Source organism: Melanotaenia boesemani, chromosome 18, assembly GCF_017639745.1.
Source record: "Melanotaenia boesemani isolate fMelBoe1 chromosome 18, fMelBoe1.pri, whole genome shotgun sequence".
Lineage (NCBI taxonomy): Eukaryota > Metazoa > Chordata > Actinopteri > Atheriniformes > Melanotaeniidae > Melanotaenia > Melanotaenia boesemani.
In genome coordinates, this window is record NC_055699.1 from 17249956 (window position 1) to 17271583 (window position 21628).

The 21628-nt window shown below is 35.8% G+C and overlaps 1 protein-coding gene across 1 annotated transcript in view; it reads right to left on the minus strand.

The window, feature by feature from the left end:
- ctnnd2a (catenin (cadherin-associated protein), delta 2a) overlaps nucleotides 1–21628 on the minus strand; it is a 142229-nt gene that overhangs the window by 37880 nt on the left and 82721 nt on the right. Inside the window, exons 14-16 of the mRNA XM_041968887.1 lie at nucleotides 10204–10321; nucleotides 6454–6636; nucleotides 1005–1178 (exon numbers count right to left, since the gene is read on the minus strand). Of these exons, the coding sequence (XP_041824821.1) occupies nucleotides 1005–1178; nucleotides 6454–6636; nucleotides 10204–10321 (475 nt within the window). The remainder of the gene's footprint in view (nucleotides 1–1004; nucleotides 1179–6453; nucleotides 6637–10203; nucleotides 10322–21628) is intronic.

The window sequence follows — 21628 nt, forward strand, 5'->3', positions numbered from 1 at the left end:
CTCTGCCTTTTACCCTTATATAAACCTCCCTCAAGGCAAAAGCTGTCTTCACAATCCATTATCTTGACCGCTTATTCCATTTCGGGTCGCGGGTGAGCTGGAGCCTATCCCAGCATTTTAACAGGTGAGAGGCAGGGTACACCCTGGACAGGTCACCAGTCTGTCGCAGGGCCAACACAGATAGAGACAAACAACCATTCACACACACACTCACTCCTACGGAGAATTTAGAGTGTCCAATTGACCTAACATGCATGTCTTTGTCTAATAAAACCGCATGAGTCATACATTATTACTACCTAGCTGCCTCCATCAGTCAGCGGCTGTTGAACCGTATCTGCTCCCTTGAGTATTGAGTTTTAGAGCATTTAAATCATAAGTAATTGCATTGCTTAAGTATATTCTGTATTACAAATAAAACAGGACTAAGCTGAAATGTAAGCCAGGAAGTCATTGTCAGCAAATGCAATGTTGCTTCATCTGACTGCATCTTAAGTGAGACTGAATAGAATTTAGTCAAACTAAATAAGCCACCGAATTATAATCAAGAACACATCCAAACTTCTCTAATGTCCATGTCTACTTGACCACTTTGAAACAGTTTAATGGATACAAGCCCGCCATAAAAAATAGATTCAATTTACAGCATCCCAATTCTATTCCCACATTATGTTTAATACTAAATTAAATTTTGGGGATTGATAATGACTTATACTGGTATGGAAGCAGAAGGCTGCACAAGTATTGCTTGATTTGACAGAGCTCTTGGCTACAGGCACACATAATCACACACTTGGTTAGACACATTCACTCAGACAAACACACTTAAATCATTTGCGCTACATGTGCAGAAACAGCATACCTGCTCAAAATATATGTGTATATATACTCTGTTACAGACAGATTTTATGTGCCATGTTAGCCACTAATAAACTGTTCTAAACACATAAATAGAAAGTAAAAATGTAAATTTTTTGGGTGATATCTTTAAACCTTATAGTTACCTTCCAGCTGCCTGCAGCCAGGTTCTGCAGAGCCCCAGCTGCCCCCTCCAGAGTGTCGGGATTTGAGCATTCTGAAAGCAGGGTAAGGTAAGGCTTGACAATGGTGGGATGCCACAACATCTGAACCCCTTTTGGAGGCTCTGCCGTCTCTGGAAAGGGGCCCACCCCATCCCACTGTAAAACAGGACACAGATTAGAAGACATTTTTTATACTATAAAGAGATAACTGAGGCACTCAAGATGATAGGGAATAAAAAGTCTTTATTGAATCATGGCTTATCTAATTAAAAATATATATACATGCCTACGTGTTTCAGCCAACAGGGCCTTTGTCAGGGCAAATGACAAAATGTTTTTATGTCAAATTCTGTTTGTGAAGATACAGCTGATCCAACAATTTCATTTTTTTAAGCATTAACAGAACTTGTTTTGATTACAAGATGCATGTGCAGGGTCCTGTGTTGGGCATACAGATATATGTAACTCTCAATGCTTGGAAACATTCATGTATATGCTGTCCACACATAACCTGGGATGGACTGGAAATGTGGCATACAGGGCTGACACAATTTATTTATTGGTCTGACTGATCCATAAAACTCAATTTACACTGGGCTGGCCCACTCAATTTTTTTAAAACAGCATGCCCTTTTGCTGTGGTCCCTGTACCTGACTAATTCATTTGTTCAAATACTCAGTATAGAACTTTCTTTCCTGACCAATACCCCATGAAACACGTTGATCTGAGACCCATTGGGTCTCTTCTTAACTGACATCAGTCTGATCCAGACCAAAACTGAGAGGAGGCAAAATAATATAATATAATATAATATAATATAATATAATATAATATAATATAATATAATATAATATAATATAATATAATATAATATAATATAATATTAAATAATAGTAAATAATAGTTAATATTAAATAATAGTAAATAATAGTTAATAATATAATAAAAGTAAATAAAGCTGGCAAATTTCCCAAAATAACTGACAGCTCAGCAGGACCTTCATCAGCTGCCATGGAACATGATGATGATGATGATGATGATGATAGAAGTTGTGGTAAGTTCTTTTACATCACTAAGTTTCTGTTCTGAATAAAGAGACCACCCCTGAGGAGAACTAAGGTGGTCACTAAAACATGAAGGTTATTAAATGTCCGCTGCTGGTGTTTTCTTTAGTCTGTTCTGGGTAGATGCATGGCAGTTCAACGTTGTACACTACAACAAAGAAGATCAAATTGAAAATATAAATAGCTTTTTTGAAAAAAAAAACAAAACAAAAGAAAGCTTATTAATAATATATTTTACTCTTGGTGATAAATTTTGCCAAATGCTACACAATGAAATTTTAAAGAATCATTCAGCAACAGCCAAGAAAACTGTTCTCTAATGGCTTCCCTGCAGGGTCTTAGAGTACATCTGCATATTGCTGCAGAAAGGTAAGGGTGGTGGTACTAGGCTACTTGAACATACCATTCATTTACTGTCCCTATGTTTCCTAGGTATTCTAAAATCCTGTTTCATCCTTTGTAACATTTCTTTTCCCAGTTTGTTAATGTATAGATTGCAGTCAAACTACATACATGAAATTAATTACTTTATATTATCGTATGCATGTGCAACAGTTTGTTTTCTAAAGTAAAGAAGAAAAAAAAAAAAACACAGAAAAATGTTTTTATGTAATTTCTTGTCTAACTGTAGAGAGGAATGAGGGAAGGCAAAATACAAAAAAATAAATAAATAAAAAAAAGATGTGACGGTAAATAAACACACAAGTTGAGGGAAGCATTGTCATTTTTCTCCAATATTCTCTACTACAATACAAAAGATGCACGGATCTCTGTGTCAGAAGGCATGTCCATATCGTTTCAGTTTTGACAAAAACTCACAAATATCTCTTTCTGTCTCCTCTTTAACTTATATTCTTTCCTTTTTCTTGTCCCTCTTGTTCCTTTTTCTCTACTTGCATCCTGTTTTTGCCCCATCTTTTTTCTATGCTTAGCTGTCTCTCTTTCCCAGCTTTCTCGTTCTATTTCCATCCCTTTCTCAAGCCAGGTCTGTTTCTCCATCTCTTTATCGACCCTCTCGGCTTCGCTCTGCTGATTCCCCTTCTCCCCTTGTCTCAAGACAAACTGGGCTGTTGCTGTAGAGTATGTAAGACAGAATTTTCATGGTTTTCATCTATACATAGATTCTCTGATCATAAAAATCAAAAGCATTTTACAGTTCTGAAGTGTGGAGAAGCATTAAAACAAGAAGCATCTACTTCTGTTCACAGTCTTGAACAAACAATACAAATAGAATCTGAATAAAGTTAATTTGTATATCTAAAATTCTGTAAAGTCATCAACTATATTAAACTATTAAAAACACATTCCACTCGTTCTATTTATTAATTTAAAGGTCACATGCACATTTGAGTAGCAAGAAAAGGAAATGCTTGGTTGTTTTTACTGTAGTTCTACAGGAACAATAAATCAGAGCTTCCAGAATTATAACTTCCTCTATTATCTGATTAACATCAAAATTTTTTAGAAAATTTCAAATAGTAAGAAACCCAGTGCAGAGTGCTTCCAGTAGTCCATTAAGAATGTTTAGATCCATTCCAGGCTTCTACACTGATCCCTAGCCTTGCTGTCCTAACCTCCAATGAATGATTAAAGAGACTACATTACAGTCTGTCTCCCAAGACCACTCTTTCTCTCCCCTTGCCTGGTGTCTCTTTCTCAGATCAGATTCAGTCTCTTGGTTCCTTTTCCTCACGTTCAGCATCTCTCCCCTATGTGTCTGTCACTACTAATCCTCATGAAGCAAATGTATTCCCCTGAGTTCTGTTCAGGAGCAATTTGTCTGGATCTATGATAATATATCATCCACTGTGTCAAAAAAAAAAAAAAAAAATGGGGGGAAAAAAGGTTAACATGCGTTCACTAAAAGCAATCAATATACTGTTAAATCTCTATAACACAGAGCCACAGTGTTGACAACGTGTTATATTCTAATGGGTTGTGCGTTTATCTTTAACCAAATATCCTAAAAGTATGATCATATTTTGACTTTCTGCAAACATATTTAATCTGGAAAACTTTGCCAAGAGATCCATAAACAGGACCAAAAAAATCTAAGAAAAAAGCACCAAAGGAGGGGTCTCTCTTCCAGTTATAGATTATCAACAAGTTATTATGATATAACAAATATCTCTTCTTTTGCACATCCCTGTTAAAACAAGGCTGCTTCAGTCATACGAAGGTTATTCCTCATTCAGCGCCTTTATTATACTCTAAATTTAGAACTTTATTACATTTAAAATTTAAAATAAATGAATGTTCTCTTATATTATATGTGGTTTTCTTACAGTGCTTTGTTAAAGCTCTGCTCAAAACATAGCAGGTCAAATAAAAAAACCTACAAAAAAACCCTAAAGTTCCCACTCTTGAAATTCAGTTAAAACTAACCAGCCGCAGTTGAGTATTGTGTGAGGTAAAGTTAAGACTTTTGCCAGAGTTTGAACAATCCTTTATAATATAAGGTCTTGTAGTTGTAATTAAAATAAAGATTTATTTATTGAATAGCATATCTTTTGCTCCAGACTGGTCTATCCCTGAGGACAAGCGCCTCTCTTCTCAGCCTGTAGACACCATGCGTTGCAGCAATTCTCCTCGTCAAGGCGTCTTCCTCTTCACTCCTCTTACAGATAAATGGGCCTGGACTAAATGATCATGCAAATGTTCAAGAGTTTCACAAATTTTGTTAAATTTAATCAATCAAATTTTCATAATAAAGCCATTAAGCTGCTTTGTTTGTATTGCTCCAAAACTTAACTTTCCAATTTGTCAGTGATTATGTAGCCTTTAGGTTAAAAATGGCTTTTTGGATTAATGTGCATCATAATATCATATGATAGATAGTAGAAACATAGACTGGCCACAACTATGAAACTACCGCAAAGCCCTAAATGTTCCTGGGGCCTGAGTTCATTATCTATTGATGATTCTGTATTAATAATGATTTCTGTCTCCAGACTTAAGACTGAACATGGAGAGCCTGCTTTAAATTTTTATGAGTCATATAAGAGAACTGCAAGTCTGAAGCAACTCTTGCTTGTTTTAAATAAAGAAGTTTCTGTTTATCACTGCGTTTAATTTACTAAATTAATTTCTGGGTCTTGATTAAAAGCCCTCACTGCACTAAACCTTTTACCCTGTTTAATTTCTTTCATATATTTTTATTTATTTAATTATTTTTTTTTAACAGTTTTATTGTTTCATTTTGACGTTTTATGCAAATACCAAATTTACAAATAGTTTCTTCCTATTAGCGGTAATCTCTCCGAACAAAGATAATTCTCCGTGCAGTTTTAACTACTTTTTATTAATTTTTTCTTTTACATTTCATTCACTGCATCCTTCTTTTTCATGCATTATTTTATTCATACTTTTTCTTGTGTATTGTACTTTTTGTTTTTATAAATGTTTATAGTATGTTATGTTGAAATGTATTCACCATGCAGGAGCTATGCGCTAATCTTGTTGCTTGCCTTGATTTTCCAGGTATTCTATAATGTGGCATTAGTCTGTAGTAAGTCAGATCATGCATTTTTTTTTTAAGGCAACCGAACGTCAACACAATTTTAGAGGCTGTGCTGCTCAAGTGTTTTCTACACATCTCTAAAGATTTGTATAATGTGTATCCATGGCAAAGGAAAAGCTGTTAAACAGCAGTATCAACAGCTTAAGCTCATCAAAACCAAATTAATAAGTGAAATAACATCAAATCCTACATAAACTGAAGAGGAAATGAAGAGGATGTAAGGTAAGAGCAAGGCAGAGAGAAAAGCGCAGGAAATTTAAACCCTTTTCCACTTTAATAACAGGAACATTGAACTATTAGCAGTGAGTTTCCATCAATGTTATCTGCTCAGAGAGTTTGTATGTGTTACTCTGGTAGGAGTGTAAAACAACAATGTGTTCAGTTAGAGCAGCCATTGCCCTCCAGAATAAGACTTAACTGTAAACGAACTATCAATCATTTCTATTATAAAAACAAAAAAAAATGTCAACATTATAATTTCCCTCAGGGGATAAATCTTTTTTCATTTAATTTCATTTTAGCATTACCCAGCACCATGAACTAGACATTAAATGAAGGAATATCACCTTTGAAGTGAATTGTATTGTGCTAGATTGGATTAGATAAAATGGCTTGCATGTAATTGAACTTTCTTTGCTAAGTACTTTGAGATGACATCTGTTTTTTAATATGGTGCCACTATAAATAAAACTGAACTGAAATGAAATGAATTAAAGAGTGCACTTAAAACATTTAACAGATTTATGCAATCCATGCCAATGTAGACCAAATGTCAAAGATATTTTAATGGAATGACTGTGAGCACAGTTTTTTTTTTATTTATTATACATCCTTTCATTAAACTACCTGCTCAGCTCCCTTCTTTTTCTTCTTCTTCTTGCCCCAGCAGCCAGAGCTCTCTCCCTCATGGCCGTTGGCATCACAAAGTAGGCCGTCAAGCTCTTCCAAACCCCCTTGTTGGCCTTGGGATGTCTCGGCAGCCAGTCGGTATGACAGGTTCCTCAGGATACAAACACAGTTCTCCACAGTCTAGAGATGAAGGGAGATGAAGAGAGAGGGGCGAGGGTGGGGAAAAGGGAGATGAGATAAAAAAAAAAAAAAAAGAATAGGAAAAGTGAGGAAGTTGAGATGAAAGATTTGTGTTTGATGTCACCTAATGAAAAAGCTTTTTTTCAAAAGAAAGAGGTAACTCAAAGTCATAGCATTCTAAATAAAAACAACCCACTTTTAAACTTTTATACCACGCACAGGCCTCCTGGTGGTACCCATGAGCAAGACTCAAAACAACCATATTCTCACAGATAACATACACCTGCATTTTTTCTAGCTTTGACTTTGAAATAAGATTAAAATAAACTAAATGAGAAACATTATTCATTATCTCACACCTCATTAAACATCCATTTAGAGACAAACCTCTGAACATGAGCAATCCATGTCTTCCTATGTATATTGTCTATTCTTTGGTGTGTACTACTTCTGAATTTGATAAATCACATTCATATGTTTGCATGTGTGTGTTTGTATTACTGAGAAATGGAAGCCTACAAGTTAACAGACTGGAAATTAAAGACAAATCATCAATCTTCTCTTAGTCTGACCGTTGGTTTACACAAAAAACAACAAAGGAGTGTAATTGAACACCCTCTAGAGAGGCACCAAACAAAACAATGTCTCACTCCAATGAGCCGGAGTCATATCTGAATTTCTATTCACATTCTATTATGGAATCATGTTGGAGAAGTTATGTTTGATTTACAATTTACCATGACATTTTGCATTTCGATCGGTTACTTCACATTTATCCACAGTCCTATTACCAGCTCCATGATTAAGGGTATAAAATCCCACTTGCTCTTGTTTGTGTGTTATGCGCAGGACTTCTAGTCAGCTCTGCAAGGTCAGAGGTCAAGACGAGATAGAGAGCAGCCATTTAATAGTTCCTCCTGAACAGAAGAGCTAATGCAAGGTTACAGCCATTGCTGCTCCTATTTTATCTGTTTGACCCAGTGCTGGTTTCCGGTTTTCCTCTGGGACACAGCTTTACATACAGTACATTAATGGGCTGGTAATAAAATTCCTGTGGAGTAGTACCACTCTTAATACAAGCTGTAAAATATCAATACCACATAATTAATGTAATGTTAGCTTTCACTTGGCTGTGTATGTAAAATGATGTGCATAACCTTTTGAGAATTTCAAGCATGTCCTTGCATCTGTACACCCCCCAAAATAACCATTACAATTTGGAGATTATGTTTTCTTGTATTATGCTCCAGGCTTGCTGCTGGTGTACAACCTCAGATGACCTCTGCCCTCCTCCCTCCTCTGGTGCAAACATGGGGAAGATTTTTGTGTATTTCTAACATGATTTTTGTAAGGGAGCGACAAGGTCAGTGGAGTTTATAAGGATGCTGAAACAAATAGATTAAAAGTATAAAACACCACACAACAAATATTTGTAGATATTTTTTCTCCCCATTTTGTTGCACACTGTTTAATTCTGGGACATTTCATTTGAATCTTTCTGAGAGCAATGAGGGCTACACATATATTTACACATTTGTGAATTGTCCATAACATAGAACAACATCTAGATTATTAATTTTTTCATTAAAAAAAGCCAACCCAAACATGACCTGAAGGCACTGAGAGGTTGATATACTCACAACTTTTTGACTAATTGAGTTAAACAAACCTTGGTTTGAAAAGGTGAAGCCAATGACCACCTTACTCTCATGTGCCCCTTAATTCTAAATAAAAACATACAGGAACTAGGTCTGAAGAAGCTCTGGAAAGCTGCTATATTACAGACATGAATTCTTTTTCTGTAATGGTTTGTGCACAGAAGGGGAATAACTATACTCTCTTGACACACATCCTAAAGAGGTCAAAAGATTTAATAGTGAGGGTGAAATTTTGCTTACAACACTAACAAAGAAATGATTGATTCTGGAAGTTCAGTATACAATTATCAGCAAATCTTTAACAAAAATCTTCAAAACTTTAGCCAGTTCATGAGAAAACGTGTTGGGACCTTATGTTATAAAAAAAATAATAAAACACTATATTCATCATCTTTCAATGTTGACATTATTTTCTTACATTATTACATACCTATCATGTTATTTTAAAAACCTTTCAAGTTTTTAGTGTATGATTTTCATCTTTATATTATGTAATAATATATATTTCAAACACAAAACATCTTGCATTAAAATGTGATCAGTTGTACTGTTAAAATATATAAACATGAAACTTAAATTTTCAATTTTTAAATGTGATCATTTTTGAATGAGAAAACAAGAGAGAAGACCCCCAGACCGTCTTAACAATGTCTCATTCCAAGTATAAAGTAGAGCTCAAGTTTTGTTAACCAGCCATTTCACAGATCTGACAGCTATGTGCATTTTTATCTTTTTTTATTATTGATATTATTTTAGCTTGGTGTACAAACAATATTGGTGAATGTGTGTGCTAGATGTTTATTGTACAGTTTATATTTAAATGAAAAACTTGGTGTTGACACACGTCATAATGTTTGGATGGTTATGCATGTGGGTGGCACCATATGTTGCTAAAGAACCTGCATGTCCTTTAGTATAAATGTTGACTATAAATAAGGATTTGATTCATGTCATGGTATTTTCTGGAATTGTTAAAATACTTGTTGCTATCTATACATGATCATGTCGTAACTACACATAGTGACAATCTGGAATCTGAGTAAGTTGCTGATAACCTTAAAGTGTTCATTCCCCCCCCAAAAAATAAATAAAAAAAATATTAAACAAATAAATAAATGATTTCTGAATTTTAAAATTTAAGAATGTAATGTTTCTTCATTTCCTTTTTGATTATTGGAGTGTTACAATTACAAGTATTCTAAGAAGAAGAAGAAAAAAAAAAGACAATTATGCAGCCAAATGTGCTGAAAGTGAGAGAAAAGGTTCAAAGTGAGAAGCAAAACCAAGGAAAAGGAATGCATAGAGCCGAATGAGCACCGAGCTAATGCGCATCACTTTTGCAACAGCGACCGTTTGGTGGATTATTTGCTAATCAATCTTTGTTACTGGTGTGACAACAGGCCTCTGGTGACTACAGTCAAATAGTGATGAGGAGAGGATGGTTAAACAGTGATTAAGGACGGCCCTTTTTTAGAAAGCCTGGCAGACAGAGAGACCTTGAGAAGTCAGCCATCCACAACACTGTTTATGTAGTATTGACTATTCCACACATACTGTGACAAGAGCCCACTTACCACTTGCACACCAACGTGAACATGTTCTCATACAGAAAAATGCACAGTGTGCACAAACCCACTCGACTTGGACTACTAGGGAAGCTGAATTAGATGCAAGAAATGATGAAATCCTTGAGTGTGAGTTTGAAATTAAACATGTTGATGAGCTGAGTGCTCCAACCGTATGGTTTGCAGTGAAAGGAGGTTCAGCCATTTTTGTCTCCCATTTTTGTTTGTGTGTTAAGAGAGAGAGTAGAAGTTCCACGTTTCAACTTTATGTTTAGACTGGTTTAAAAATATACATTTAATGGATAAACACAAGCAAAGATATTGGGAGTGACAGGGGTGCACACCTTGCTGTCGATCTCGCTGCTGCCCAGAGAGGTCTGGATAACGTAGAGAAGAGCATCTGTCAGGCCGTCACACTCCCTCATCCTTCGTCTCGCCTCCTCACCTGCTGAGCTTACATTCCTGCAACACAGAGAAAACAAATGTTGTGTGAGTGTCTCTATGTGTTTGCCAAACAGAAATAGCAGAACAAATTGGAAAAGAAAGAAAACCGGCTGAAGATAAGACATGAAGACAGATGAGAGATTGAAGAAAGCTGGTTATAAAAGGTGTAGAAAGACCAAAAAGGGGAGAGGAAAAGTGGCATTAAAATTCCTGAAACATCTCAATCTATGCCCTGAAGGCTCACTTTATATTTGACACACTTGATGCAAGTCCAAAACAACTTTAGACTTGACAGCCAACACTTACACCAGTGCTGCTTGGATAGGCAGCTCTACCATTTTTGCAGTCATAATGAATTATATTCAGCCTGAATTGGAGGTACAGGTGGGTGGCGTTGGGGTTGGATTTGTTTGGGTTCTAGCATAATGCTGCTTGTGAAACAGATATGCTCAGTACCAGACAGTGACTCATTTGACTGTGTTAAAAATATATTTGAAACTGAGGTGTTAAGCATATGCCAGAATAAATACCACACTGTTTTCCAAACATTAAATAATGTCTGTAGATTATGAAAAACACAAAAATCAAAAGAATTTAGCTATTGTACAGTATGTGATCATAGACTGGCTTACTTGGTGGGACTTTAACACATTAATGATTAATAATAAATTTTAAAAACACATTTAAAGTGTAACTACACACCCTACTTTCATTTTTGAAAAATGCCTGAAACTGCAAGGCTTGGAGGTTGAGGTGTGGGGTGATCAGGGAGCGGAGAGTGGGCGGGTCGGGATGCACAGGGCAAATATTTTTATGCGATTAATCAAGATTCATTAATTAAAAAGCCTGTAATTAAATAGATTTTTTTTAATCCCACCACTCTATATATATATATATATATATATATATATATATATATATATATATATATATATATATGGGCCCTGTGGACTTTTGTTGTGATTTTTTTTTTATTTCATTAGTCTTCATTTATGTATTCTTAATATTTTGTGATGTGTGTAATATATGTGCAAAAGCATGCAATAGGTACAGGGGTATGATTGTGTGTATAATGTGTATAGAGAAAGCTCTATTCACTTCTAGTTGTTTAGTTGACTGACTGTTGTTGTATTATGAAGGCATTAATGCAGTAAAAAGAACAAAAAATACTTCTAAACTTTGACCTTGGCCAGATTTAATGGTCCATTTTGAGAACAAAGTGTAACACACAGCAGGTTAAAAGGCATATAATAACTGCACTGTAAAAATAATTGAGCTGAATCCATTATTTTATGATTCATGTAAATCTATCTTATACATTATTTCCAACACAATGAAAATGATGGTTAACAGTGACTATGCTAATAATGTTAAACTAAATTATACAAAAATGTACAAATTAACTGAAATATCAAAGTCAGAAATGTATCTGAGTGAGTATATTGTATGTGTGATTCCAAGTGTGTGTTGCTGTGCATCATGCTCCACAAAACCTTTAGGGAAATCGATATTAAAGCCTTAATAAGCATATTGTACCGTGTGCGGTTGTCTGTGTACAATTCCCCAAGAGACAAATGTCTCTGTGAAGTATTAAAACTTCATGGCCACAGCAGCTCAATAAACTTCCTCAGTATAGTCATATGCAGCACAGTCAATTTGTCAATTTAGCTGAAGCATCAGTGGAGTAGGACATTGTTGTCTTCTAAAATGAAAATAAATGGACAGGCACAACAACACTGCATCCTCACAGCTTTTTTTTCTGGGGTGCTTTTGCCAGAAAATTGTTCAAAATTGTAGCTAAAATATGTGTAAATGTATTGTTCTTTATGTTTTTCTTTATTCTTCAGCCATTTGTTTACATGGTAAAGTTTCATTTGAAAGTATTACCCCCATAAACTTCCATTTATGCTGCCGCACTGAAAAAAAATTGTGTGGGCGCAAACGACTGGCAGAGAGCAAGCAATGAAAAGAATGAACAAAGCAATTATTAAAGTTTTGTAGCATGAGTTTAAATGTCATTCTTCAAAAGTACAATTGCAAGAACAGATGAGGCAGACTATTGTGGTGTGAACAAGGAGCCAAATCCATCACATTGGTGTAATAAAGAAACCACAGCTGTTTTCAACAGTCTATGAGAGGAGGTTATCCATAAATTGTAGTGATGAGAAGGAGAGCGAAAGAACTCAATTAAAACTTCATGTTCATGGTACCAAGCATCCAAAAGAAGGTCAAGTAATTTTCAACCACTTTGAATGCTAATGGGCAAACAAGAGTTTGATGGAAATGCCGCTTAGCAGAGACACAAGTCTCCGTCAAGTCCGTATTAAACAACAGAAGAGTGCCAACATTTCACCTTGACTAATGTTTAAGCACAGAATACAGGATGTGGGTGGGTGAAAGAGAGAGAAGGTGAATTATTTACAGCATAAATGTGGCCTTGAAAATGCTGACTCCTGTTGACATTTTCACCAAGTTGTTTATCTGATGCCTTATTATAGATAGAGGGGAGAGAACTCTGCTATGCAACATAAATGTTTAACTGTGAGAACATTCACAAGGATATTTACTAACAAAAAGTATACTATGAAGCACAAAAACAGCCTTAAAGTTAAAGGGAACCAGTGGGATAAAGTGTTGCAAATTTAATGTGAATTGGTGTTTTACACCTTCACTAAAAACAACTATCTGCCCCGTATATAAAACTGTTTTTTTTTTTACTGCTGGACCAAAAGTTCAAATTCCACCTCTTTTAAAAACTTTCCTTCAAACTATTGCATAGATTGGCAGAATTAAGAGGCAAGAAGAAGAAGAAGAAGAAGAAGAAGAAGAAGAAGAAGAATGTGGGAATATTTTCAGGTTTCTGTTTCAGCAAGAAATTCTTAAAGATCCTTAATTTAAAATCCACTAAAGAGTTTCCTTCATGTGACGGCAGCTATGAGAATTGTAATGCCTATAACAACCTCTTTTCACAGAAGATAACTCAGCATCAGTGTGACGTCCCACTCAAATTTGCTTTTTTTTTGTCAACACAAATCCAAACTCAGCACCAAGTTCATGTGGATCCATCTTTATGATCAGTTTATTCTTTACTGTTCTGTCTATATAGTATGTATAATTAGTGTTACTATGTTGATGTTATTTTATTCTATGTAATTTTGATTAACTTAAACTGTTGTAGCTGATCAAAAAAATAAATAAATAAATAAAAAGAAGAAAGTTTCATCATGATTTTTATTTCACTCTATGATTGAATAATCTTCTTACACCAACAGCTTTCACCAGACTATGATGCTTCTAGCTCCACTTGGCTAATTAATTAGCATACGCAATACAGAGCACAAGGTTCATTAACATATTATATTTGCACATTAAGCAGTTATTTTCCATTTCTCTGGCATAGATTCCGTTTTTGTTTGTGTTGCGATTTCAGTTTACTTGTGCAACTTCCCCCTAACCTGCAGCTGAATATTGCTACTGTATGCATGTTCAGTCGCCTGCATTTGAGTGTAGGATATTTGTGGATACTGTATGCACTTGTTAGTTTTATGGTTCTGTACAGACATAACATATTGTGTCCATCTACAACACACCTTCTACACAGTCAGTAACAAATATGAGGCCAGCATATTTTGTGCAGAAAAAAGGAAAAAGATTGCTGACATTTATTTCCCAGTTCTAGCATGTCCCCCACACCTTGCTGTGATACTTAGATAATGCATGATTGTTTGTTTGAGAATTCAGTAAATCTTGATCATATAATCTTTGCATAAGGATGTCATTTAAGATTAGGTACATGTATCCACAGATTTGTAAATATAGCCTTTGTTATATATATTTTATCATCCACAAGGGTCCACAAGGGTCCACAGGGCCCATTTGTGAGCAGCCCAAAATGTATAGTATACATGCATCTGGATGTTTGTCAAACACTGGGCACAGGTGATGGTGAGCAAAAGCATAAAAATGACATGCATGCTTGCTCAGAGAAGAGAGCCTGCAATGCGTTGTGCAATTATTTATGTCTCCACAATTCTTCATTAAAAAGTAAAACACAGATGGCATTAAATTTTTGGTGAGAAATGACATGTTTTGCAAACCAGCTTGCTGACACATTACCACCATTTACTCTACTTAGTTGTAAAATGGTACATCTATTATTTCACATGCATGAAAAGCTTTGGGGTATGTGACACAGATTGTGGTTTGAGTAGAGTCGCGTTTGAATTTGCATAGTGCCAATTAGTTTGCCCCCATGAATGCAGAAACCACCAACTGGCCTTGAGAGAGCTCTTTGGTTGGATATTTCAAAGTCGGAGGATCAGTGTGGAGGTGAAAACTTAAAGAAATGTGAACACTTGAGCTAAAAAAAATAAATAAAACACTGCTCAGAGATGGCAAATGAGGGCTTTTGACTGATTTGCGTATGCGTGTGAGATTGATAATGTCTGTGAATGTCCTTAAGTTTAATTGGTAATCATTAGTACCTAAGAAGGCTGTTAACATTAGGCTAACATTTCATCCCATCTGATGTCACTTTTCAGTAATTTAAATTCACACTCATAAGTCTGTATGGTTTTAAAAAAAAAAGCCTACTGAATGAAAGGACACAGAGCTTCTTGAAATTCTAGGGATCACAACGTCAGCACTCTGGGAATAGAGACATCACTGGTCAATAGGGAGCAATAAGATTATGAATATAAGATTGGGCTAAACTGTTAAGGGGTTTGTAAGTAATAAGAAAAAATAAACCACAATCTACCTTTAATTTTACTGAGAGCTTGAAGGGAGGTCATTTATATTTCCTGCAAAGTAATATCCACAATTATGGGAGAAAAAGTTTACAAACAAACTTCATGTGTCTGAGAGGCTGGGTTGGTAGCCATTAAATATCGCACCAGGTTATACATTTTTCATTTGGTATTGATTTTTCTTTCCGGGTTGCAACATTAAGTCAGGAAATGAACCCAGAGCCTTTGCACAAATTAAAATTTATTTGTTTTTCTATAGTTTTAGTTTTCATAAGAGTTCTGCAAGATTCAAGGAAAAATGTCAGGAGTGACTCTCAGACAGATGGCTCTCAGACAATGTTGCAAAAGGAACAAATGACTACTGAGTGACTTTGTCTCAAACAGCTGGTATATGATGGCCCTTCACAAACGTCCATGTGTATTTCTGTGTGTGTGAATAAGGGCACAGGCAGCAGAGGGTAATCACCAGATGGCACCCACATGCTTAAAACCCTATCATTATCAGTAAAATAAATATGGAATCTAAACTGTTCCTGACTGAACTCTGGTCTAAAACATTCAGAAATTATTTCTAATGTTCACTTGCATGTGGGTTTCTACAGTAAATACAATCATAGTTTTCATGAGTGTGAGATTGCTTATAGAAACAGACATAAAGTTTAAGCAGTGTGTGCAAGTTTTGACAACAGGTAGGGATTTCTCTCATTTAGCTACAAACCAACTCACTGCAGTGAGTTAAACAGCTTTTTTTTTAAACAGGTGATATGAAAACCCCTGAGTAGAAGACCTTGTGCTTGCCCCCACAAAACTAAAGGTGATGTCTTACCCTCTGATTGGTCAGTTTCTAGCCTCTTTCTCTCAGTCTCTCGCACCATCTTTCTAATAGCTTTGAGCTTATTTTGGTAGAAAACTTGTTTTTGGAGAAAACAGAGGTAAATTAAGACATAGCTTCTTCTAATGGTATCTTCATGATGTATCATGCAATACAGCAACGATTATAGAAAAACATAATTCTCATAATAATGGCAAAAAAAGCATAATAATGATTCTCGTGAAAAATGCCTAAGTCTAGGTCAGTGCTAGCGTTTGTAACTGACCAATGTAGGCAAGAGAAGGTTTCTTTGCTCCCAATATTGTTTTGTTTGTTAATTGTGCAGAAATTCCTCCTTGCAATGCTTACACATTCTGCTACATGTGTGGTGAAGTACATGCACAGCAAACAGATTTGGTGGTGCAACAGTGGAAAATAAAAACAGCAAGGGGCAAGATCAAAGAAATATGAGAAATGTCTAAATTTGGAACATTTTCAAACAAAATTCCTAAGAAGTTTGTCCACATTGTAAAAATACATTGTTTTACTACAATAGCACAATGTCAGTGATTCATCATCTCTGCAGAAAGCAGCAATGCCTGCATCCAGCCCAACACAAGGAAATGTTTCATTTTAGTATTTTAAGAAGAATCACTACAGTGGTAATGCTAGATTGATGCTAGTATAGAAGGTACAATAATAGATCTTTTTTTTCATCAAATTAGCAAGAAAACTTCACACTGTTAATTTCCCTGCAAAGCTCATCCTCAGAACATTTTCTCTTCATCTACAGTGCAACCCCAGCTCTGCACTTACTGACAATGTCCTTGCAACACTGCCAACTACTTATTGAAAGAAACAATGAGTGTGTGTTGCACACAATTGTGGGTAAATTCACTCAAGCATCACCACAATTGCTCTGTGACCACAACCACTTTCTTCTCCCCATGTCTTTCTTCCCAGCAGAGCAGCTTTAGCCTGTAAGCTATGTATGTAAACAAACATTGTCAGAGACACTTTTATATGAAAGTAGAGCTGAAATCAAAACAGGAATTTTCATCACATTTGTAAAATCCATTGCTACTAATTAAAGCGTAGTCCTAATATTTATGACACATTGTCATTCTGCTCTGAAGAAAAACAGAAAGGTAAATAAAAGGCTTTATTAGGAATTCAGCTGGCATAAAAAATGTGTTTAACCAGAGAAAGTAGGATCTGTAGTGAGTAAGTAAAAGTAGAGAACCTTGGCTGCTTAGTATTCTATAGTACTGTTATAAATATTACAATAGAAAATACTCAGAAAGTACAGATGTTACTTTATATCACTTTCATTTTTGAAAATATGGCACTCAAATACACTAATGGCTTTTGTTGTTTCTGCAGTTTTTTAAGTTCTTTATTGTTCAACTGCAGATTTATACAGTTTAACAATTAAACTAGTTGCTTTTTGGAAAAGGGAAATAAGTTAAAAGATTCATCTTAAAAGAGTTCAGATCCACTAATGAATAAATATGTCCATTTTTGTCCCAACACACATAAATCTACTTTTTAAATCACATGGTAACTATTACTACTTTAGCACTGATTTATTCTTGCATCCGTCATGTGAGTATAATCACATATGTGTGGAAAAAAATAGTGCAGTACATGCACAGAATTTTATTTAATTACATTTAGATCCATCTGCCATATTCAAAATAATGCATAAACTAAGACAAAAAAAAACAAAACAAAAAAAAAAAAAACAAGAAAATGTACATTTTTCACACATACAGTAACATACACCCATGTTACTAATTAATTCCAAATATCAAACACTCCCATATCCCAGCTGTTATTTTTGAGAATGATTTGGTTTAATCTTTACTTTTGTCTTGAGATCTAGCATATGTGCACAAACCGACAATAATATTAAGACAAATTTTAAGTAAAGACAAGCTCAAACACTCAGACACATGAGCACAGAAGCATGAAGAAAGAAGCTGACACTCTTTCATGCAATACAAAGCCACACAAACACACACAGCAAAGACATAATGAGAGGTGAGAGGTCTGAAATTGAGCTGAGGTACACAGAGACCTGAACATTGTGGCCTTGTGTCACTTTAACCCTCAGAAAGGCAGAGAGATGAGAGAAAAAAATGCTGGAGAACAAAAGAAACATCTTCATCACTCCATGTTAGTCTCTCCTTCTCAGTGTTTACCACTTCTACATTCTCACTCTTCTAATCTTCCCAACTTCTCCTCCTCTGCTCCCTGTCCGCCCTCTTCTTTCCCAGTTTCTACAATTTGATCTGTAACTTCAGAGTGCTGAACAGTGCCGTGACAGCATCATCTATCTTCCCCCGCATCTTTCAGTTCCTACACACACATGCACTATACTCCTATAAACAGTTTTGTGAGTCACCAAAATATAAACTTGACAAAAAAAAGTAAAAGATGTCACAAAAAGCTAATGACGACTTAGCCTTTAAAGTTGATGGCGATAAATCTTTTTGTTTTCTCCACAAACAAAAACATAAAGGAATAGACCAAGCACCAGTAATGAGATGATTCCTGAGTTAAATAAAAAATATTGGGACGACTAACAAACACACACACAAAAAAGAAAAAAAAAGCACATGCCCTTAAACTCCAAATGGTATAATGTCAAGCAGAAGTCAGACTGACTTACTCTATGCTGACTGCTGGTAAAAGTCTGCAAATTAGTTGCTCGTTTTAAGTGGCATTTGTCTCCTTTTCTGCTCTCAGTGTGTTACAGCTTTCTCAAACTGTTTCTCATTAAGAAACAGCCACAGTAAGCAATCTAAACACTAACAGTTAAATGTTTTGATAAAGATTTAGATTAAGCAATGGGCCAATAAGCCTTAAAGCAATAAGGCTGCTTAGTTCTGTCCATATAACAATGACAATGGGAAAATTTTCTCACCGTTTGCAGTCTAACATTTACAGAATGTTCAGCTGCACATTTTCTTTAACTTCAACTATAACAAGATCCCCTCTGACCATATTTTGCAGGAACTGTCTTGATGCATTCTGAACTTCTATTAAACAACACTGTACAACTCATTATGGCTTTCCCTCGCTTTGTTTACACTTAAAGAGAGACAGAACTTACATTCATTTACATTCACAAGTGAGGAGTACAGAGGGGTTACAGTACTAAATGAGTTTGTTACTGACTTTTACTTCAAAGGAATTTGAATTTGTATTCGGAGTGATGGGAACGACTGAGTGCTGAAAAGCGCCGGTCTGTCAGCAGAATAAACAAAACTTGATCTGTAAATCCAAACTTGTGGTCAATAAACATGCTCATGTTTTCCTTTGTTTTACACAGTATGCAATATTCGTAAGTTATGATGTGAATTCTCCATCAAACTTTCAAATAACTTCATGCAACAAAGATGTGTGTTGGTGTGTGTGGAGTCGTAGAGAGGTGCTCACACTCACAGGTGATGACTCTCTGACCAATCAATGCTCTGTAGTGTTTAAACATCATTATATGGTATTGATTTGGCATGCTTAGAATCATTACTGAAGTAATTAAAAAAAAAAAAGAAAAGCATGGCAAAGGGTTTCATGGTACTATGTACAAAGGAAAACCAAAATTCAAAAATCTTTGGATATTGTGCTGTTTGGATATAATGTTATGGGAAAGCACCATTTGTGCCTTTTAAGGCAGTTGTGATTGCTTTAAAGAATTTTAAAGAACATCTCCTTTTTAACAATAGTGTTAATTCTTTTTAATCATAATTTGAGCTCATCAATAGGTTGACATAGCAGGTACACTTCCTGTTTCAAATGTAAAGACAATCTTTAAAATTTACTGAATACCTAAAAGTACTTGTTATATAAGCAACATGCTTGGTATGTAATGAAAAATTATTTAAGATCATCTGACCTTAGACTCACCTCAAGAAAATTTTAATTATTGTGCCTATTTTAGATGTTTCCCAGCTGTAGCCTAGGGAACAAGGCTCATTATCTGGGTATGCATCATCTGCAAGCTACATAGATATTATATATTATTATATACTGTAGAATGACCTCAAATTTATAAAAAACCTACAGCCTGTATCCCTGCAAGACATTGTTGCTTTGGTAGAAGTTCCCTTTAAACATTACATAATATTAACAAAACTGGCTGTAATATTGTTATGTTCTTCTGTTTACATGCAAATAAATAAAAGCGTGCAAACATAAAAGTGTGCAAACCACAATACAGGCGTAATGATGCCACAGTCAACCCATTAAGGCCTGATTCAACCTCAGCTTCCTGTGCACATATCACAGATTACACCCAAAAATATGTTTCCTCATTATTTCTACTGCAAATACAAACTACCTCACACATGCTCATAGCAGAACTGATGTGATTACAAAGCTGCAAAGGACAGCAGAGGTGTGTAAACTGTATTTTACCTTGAGCATGTTCATGCTACCCTGACTCTGTGTTGTAGCGACACGCAGACTCTGGGGTAAGGGGGGAAAGTAGCAAGAGATGAAGTTATATACCACTTTATTTGACTAAATTGCTGCCTTATTTTGACAATTTGCAGAGGTTCAACAGCTGGGAGTTGGACCTCAGTGGTGTGCCCCTCAACTCCAAGGTTACCTGTGTGCCAATTATGGTGCACTTGTTACATGTGATATATTTTACAAATGACATCTGACACTTCAAGATATTTGGCATCATATCCTGAGAGCCAGGAATCAGGCTGGGCTTAGTTAATGCCTGATCAGTGACAAATAAGACTTTTATTTTTAATGATTTATTCTCCTCTTGTGGTCTGAATTTTCTCTGCCTGACTGATGTCCCTCAGTGAGTCAAGTGCGTTTTCCGAACTGTTGCTGGGCAACTGTGCATATTTTAATTCCTTGAGGTCTAGCTATTGTTTATTGATCACACCTTAACTGTAAGCAGCTTGCCCCGCCGGTCCACTACACCAGTTTTGAGTTCTGTTCTTTTGGGCTGGGTTACTCTCCTCTGCACGGTGGTGTGGTGGTTAGCACCGCAGCCATAGCAAGAAGGTCAAGCCTTGGCTGGGGGGAGGTTTGAACTTGGGGGTGGTGGCCTCTCTGTGTGGAGTTTGCATGTTCTCCCCGTGTATGCGTCTGTTCTCTCCGGGTTCTCCGGCTTCCTCCCACTGTCCAAAGATATGCATGTTAGGTAAATTGGTTATTCTAAATTCTCCCTAGGAGTAAGTGTGTGTGTGTGTGAATGGTTGTTTGTCCATATCTGTGTTGGCCCTGCGACAGATTGGTGACCTGTCCAGGGTGTACCCTGCCTCTCACCTGCTAAAATGCTGGGATAGGCTCCAGTTTACTACGACCCAAAATGGACTAAGTGGTTAAGATAATGAATGAATGAATGAATACTCTCCTCTGCTCCTCTGTGCAGTGAGTTACTAGCCTCTAAAGTACAGTAAGACCATTTTAACTGATTTTTTAAGCTGATTTTACATCAAGATATGACCAGGTTTTATTGGTGGGGATTTTAATATTCATGTCTATTGTCCCGAGAGGCTGCTGGTCAAGGACTTTTCGGATCTAGTAGAGTCTTTTACTTTTATTCAATCTGTTCTGAGTAAAATACTGGAAAAGATTGTTTACACTCAACTGAAGGACTTCCTGGATGAGCATAAAGTATTTTCAGAAAATATTTCAGTCTAGTTTTATAGCATTTCACAGCACTGAATCAGCTCTTTAAAGTATTTTTAATTACGTTTTTTTAGGAACTGACTTTGGAAGCTATGTACTCCTTTT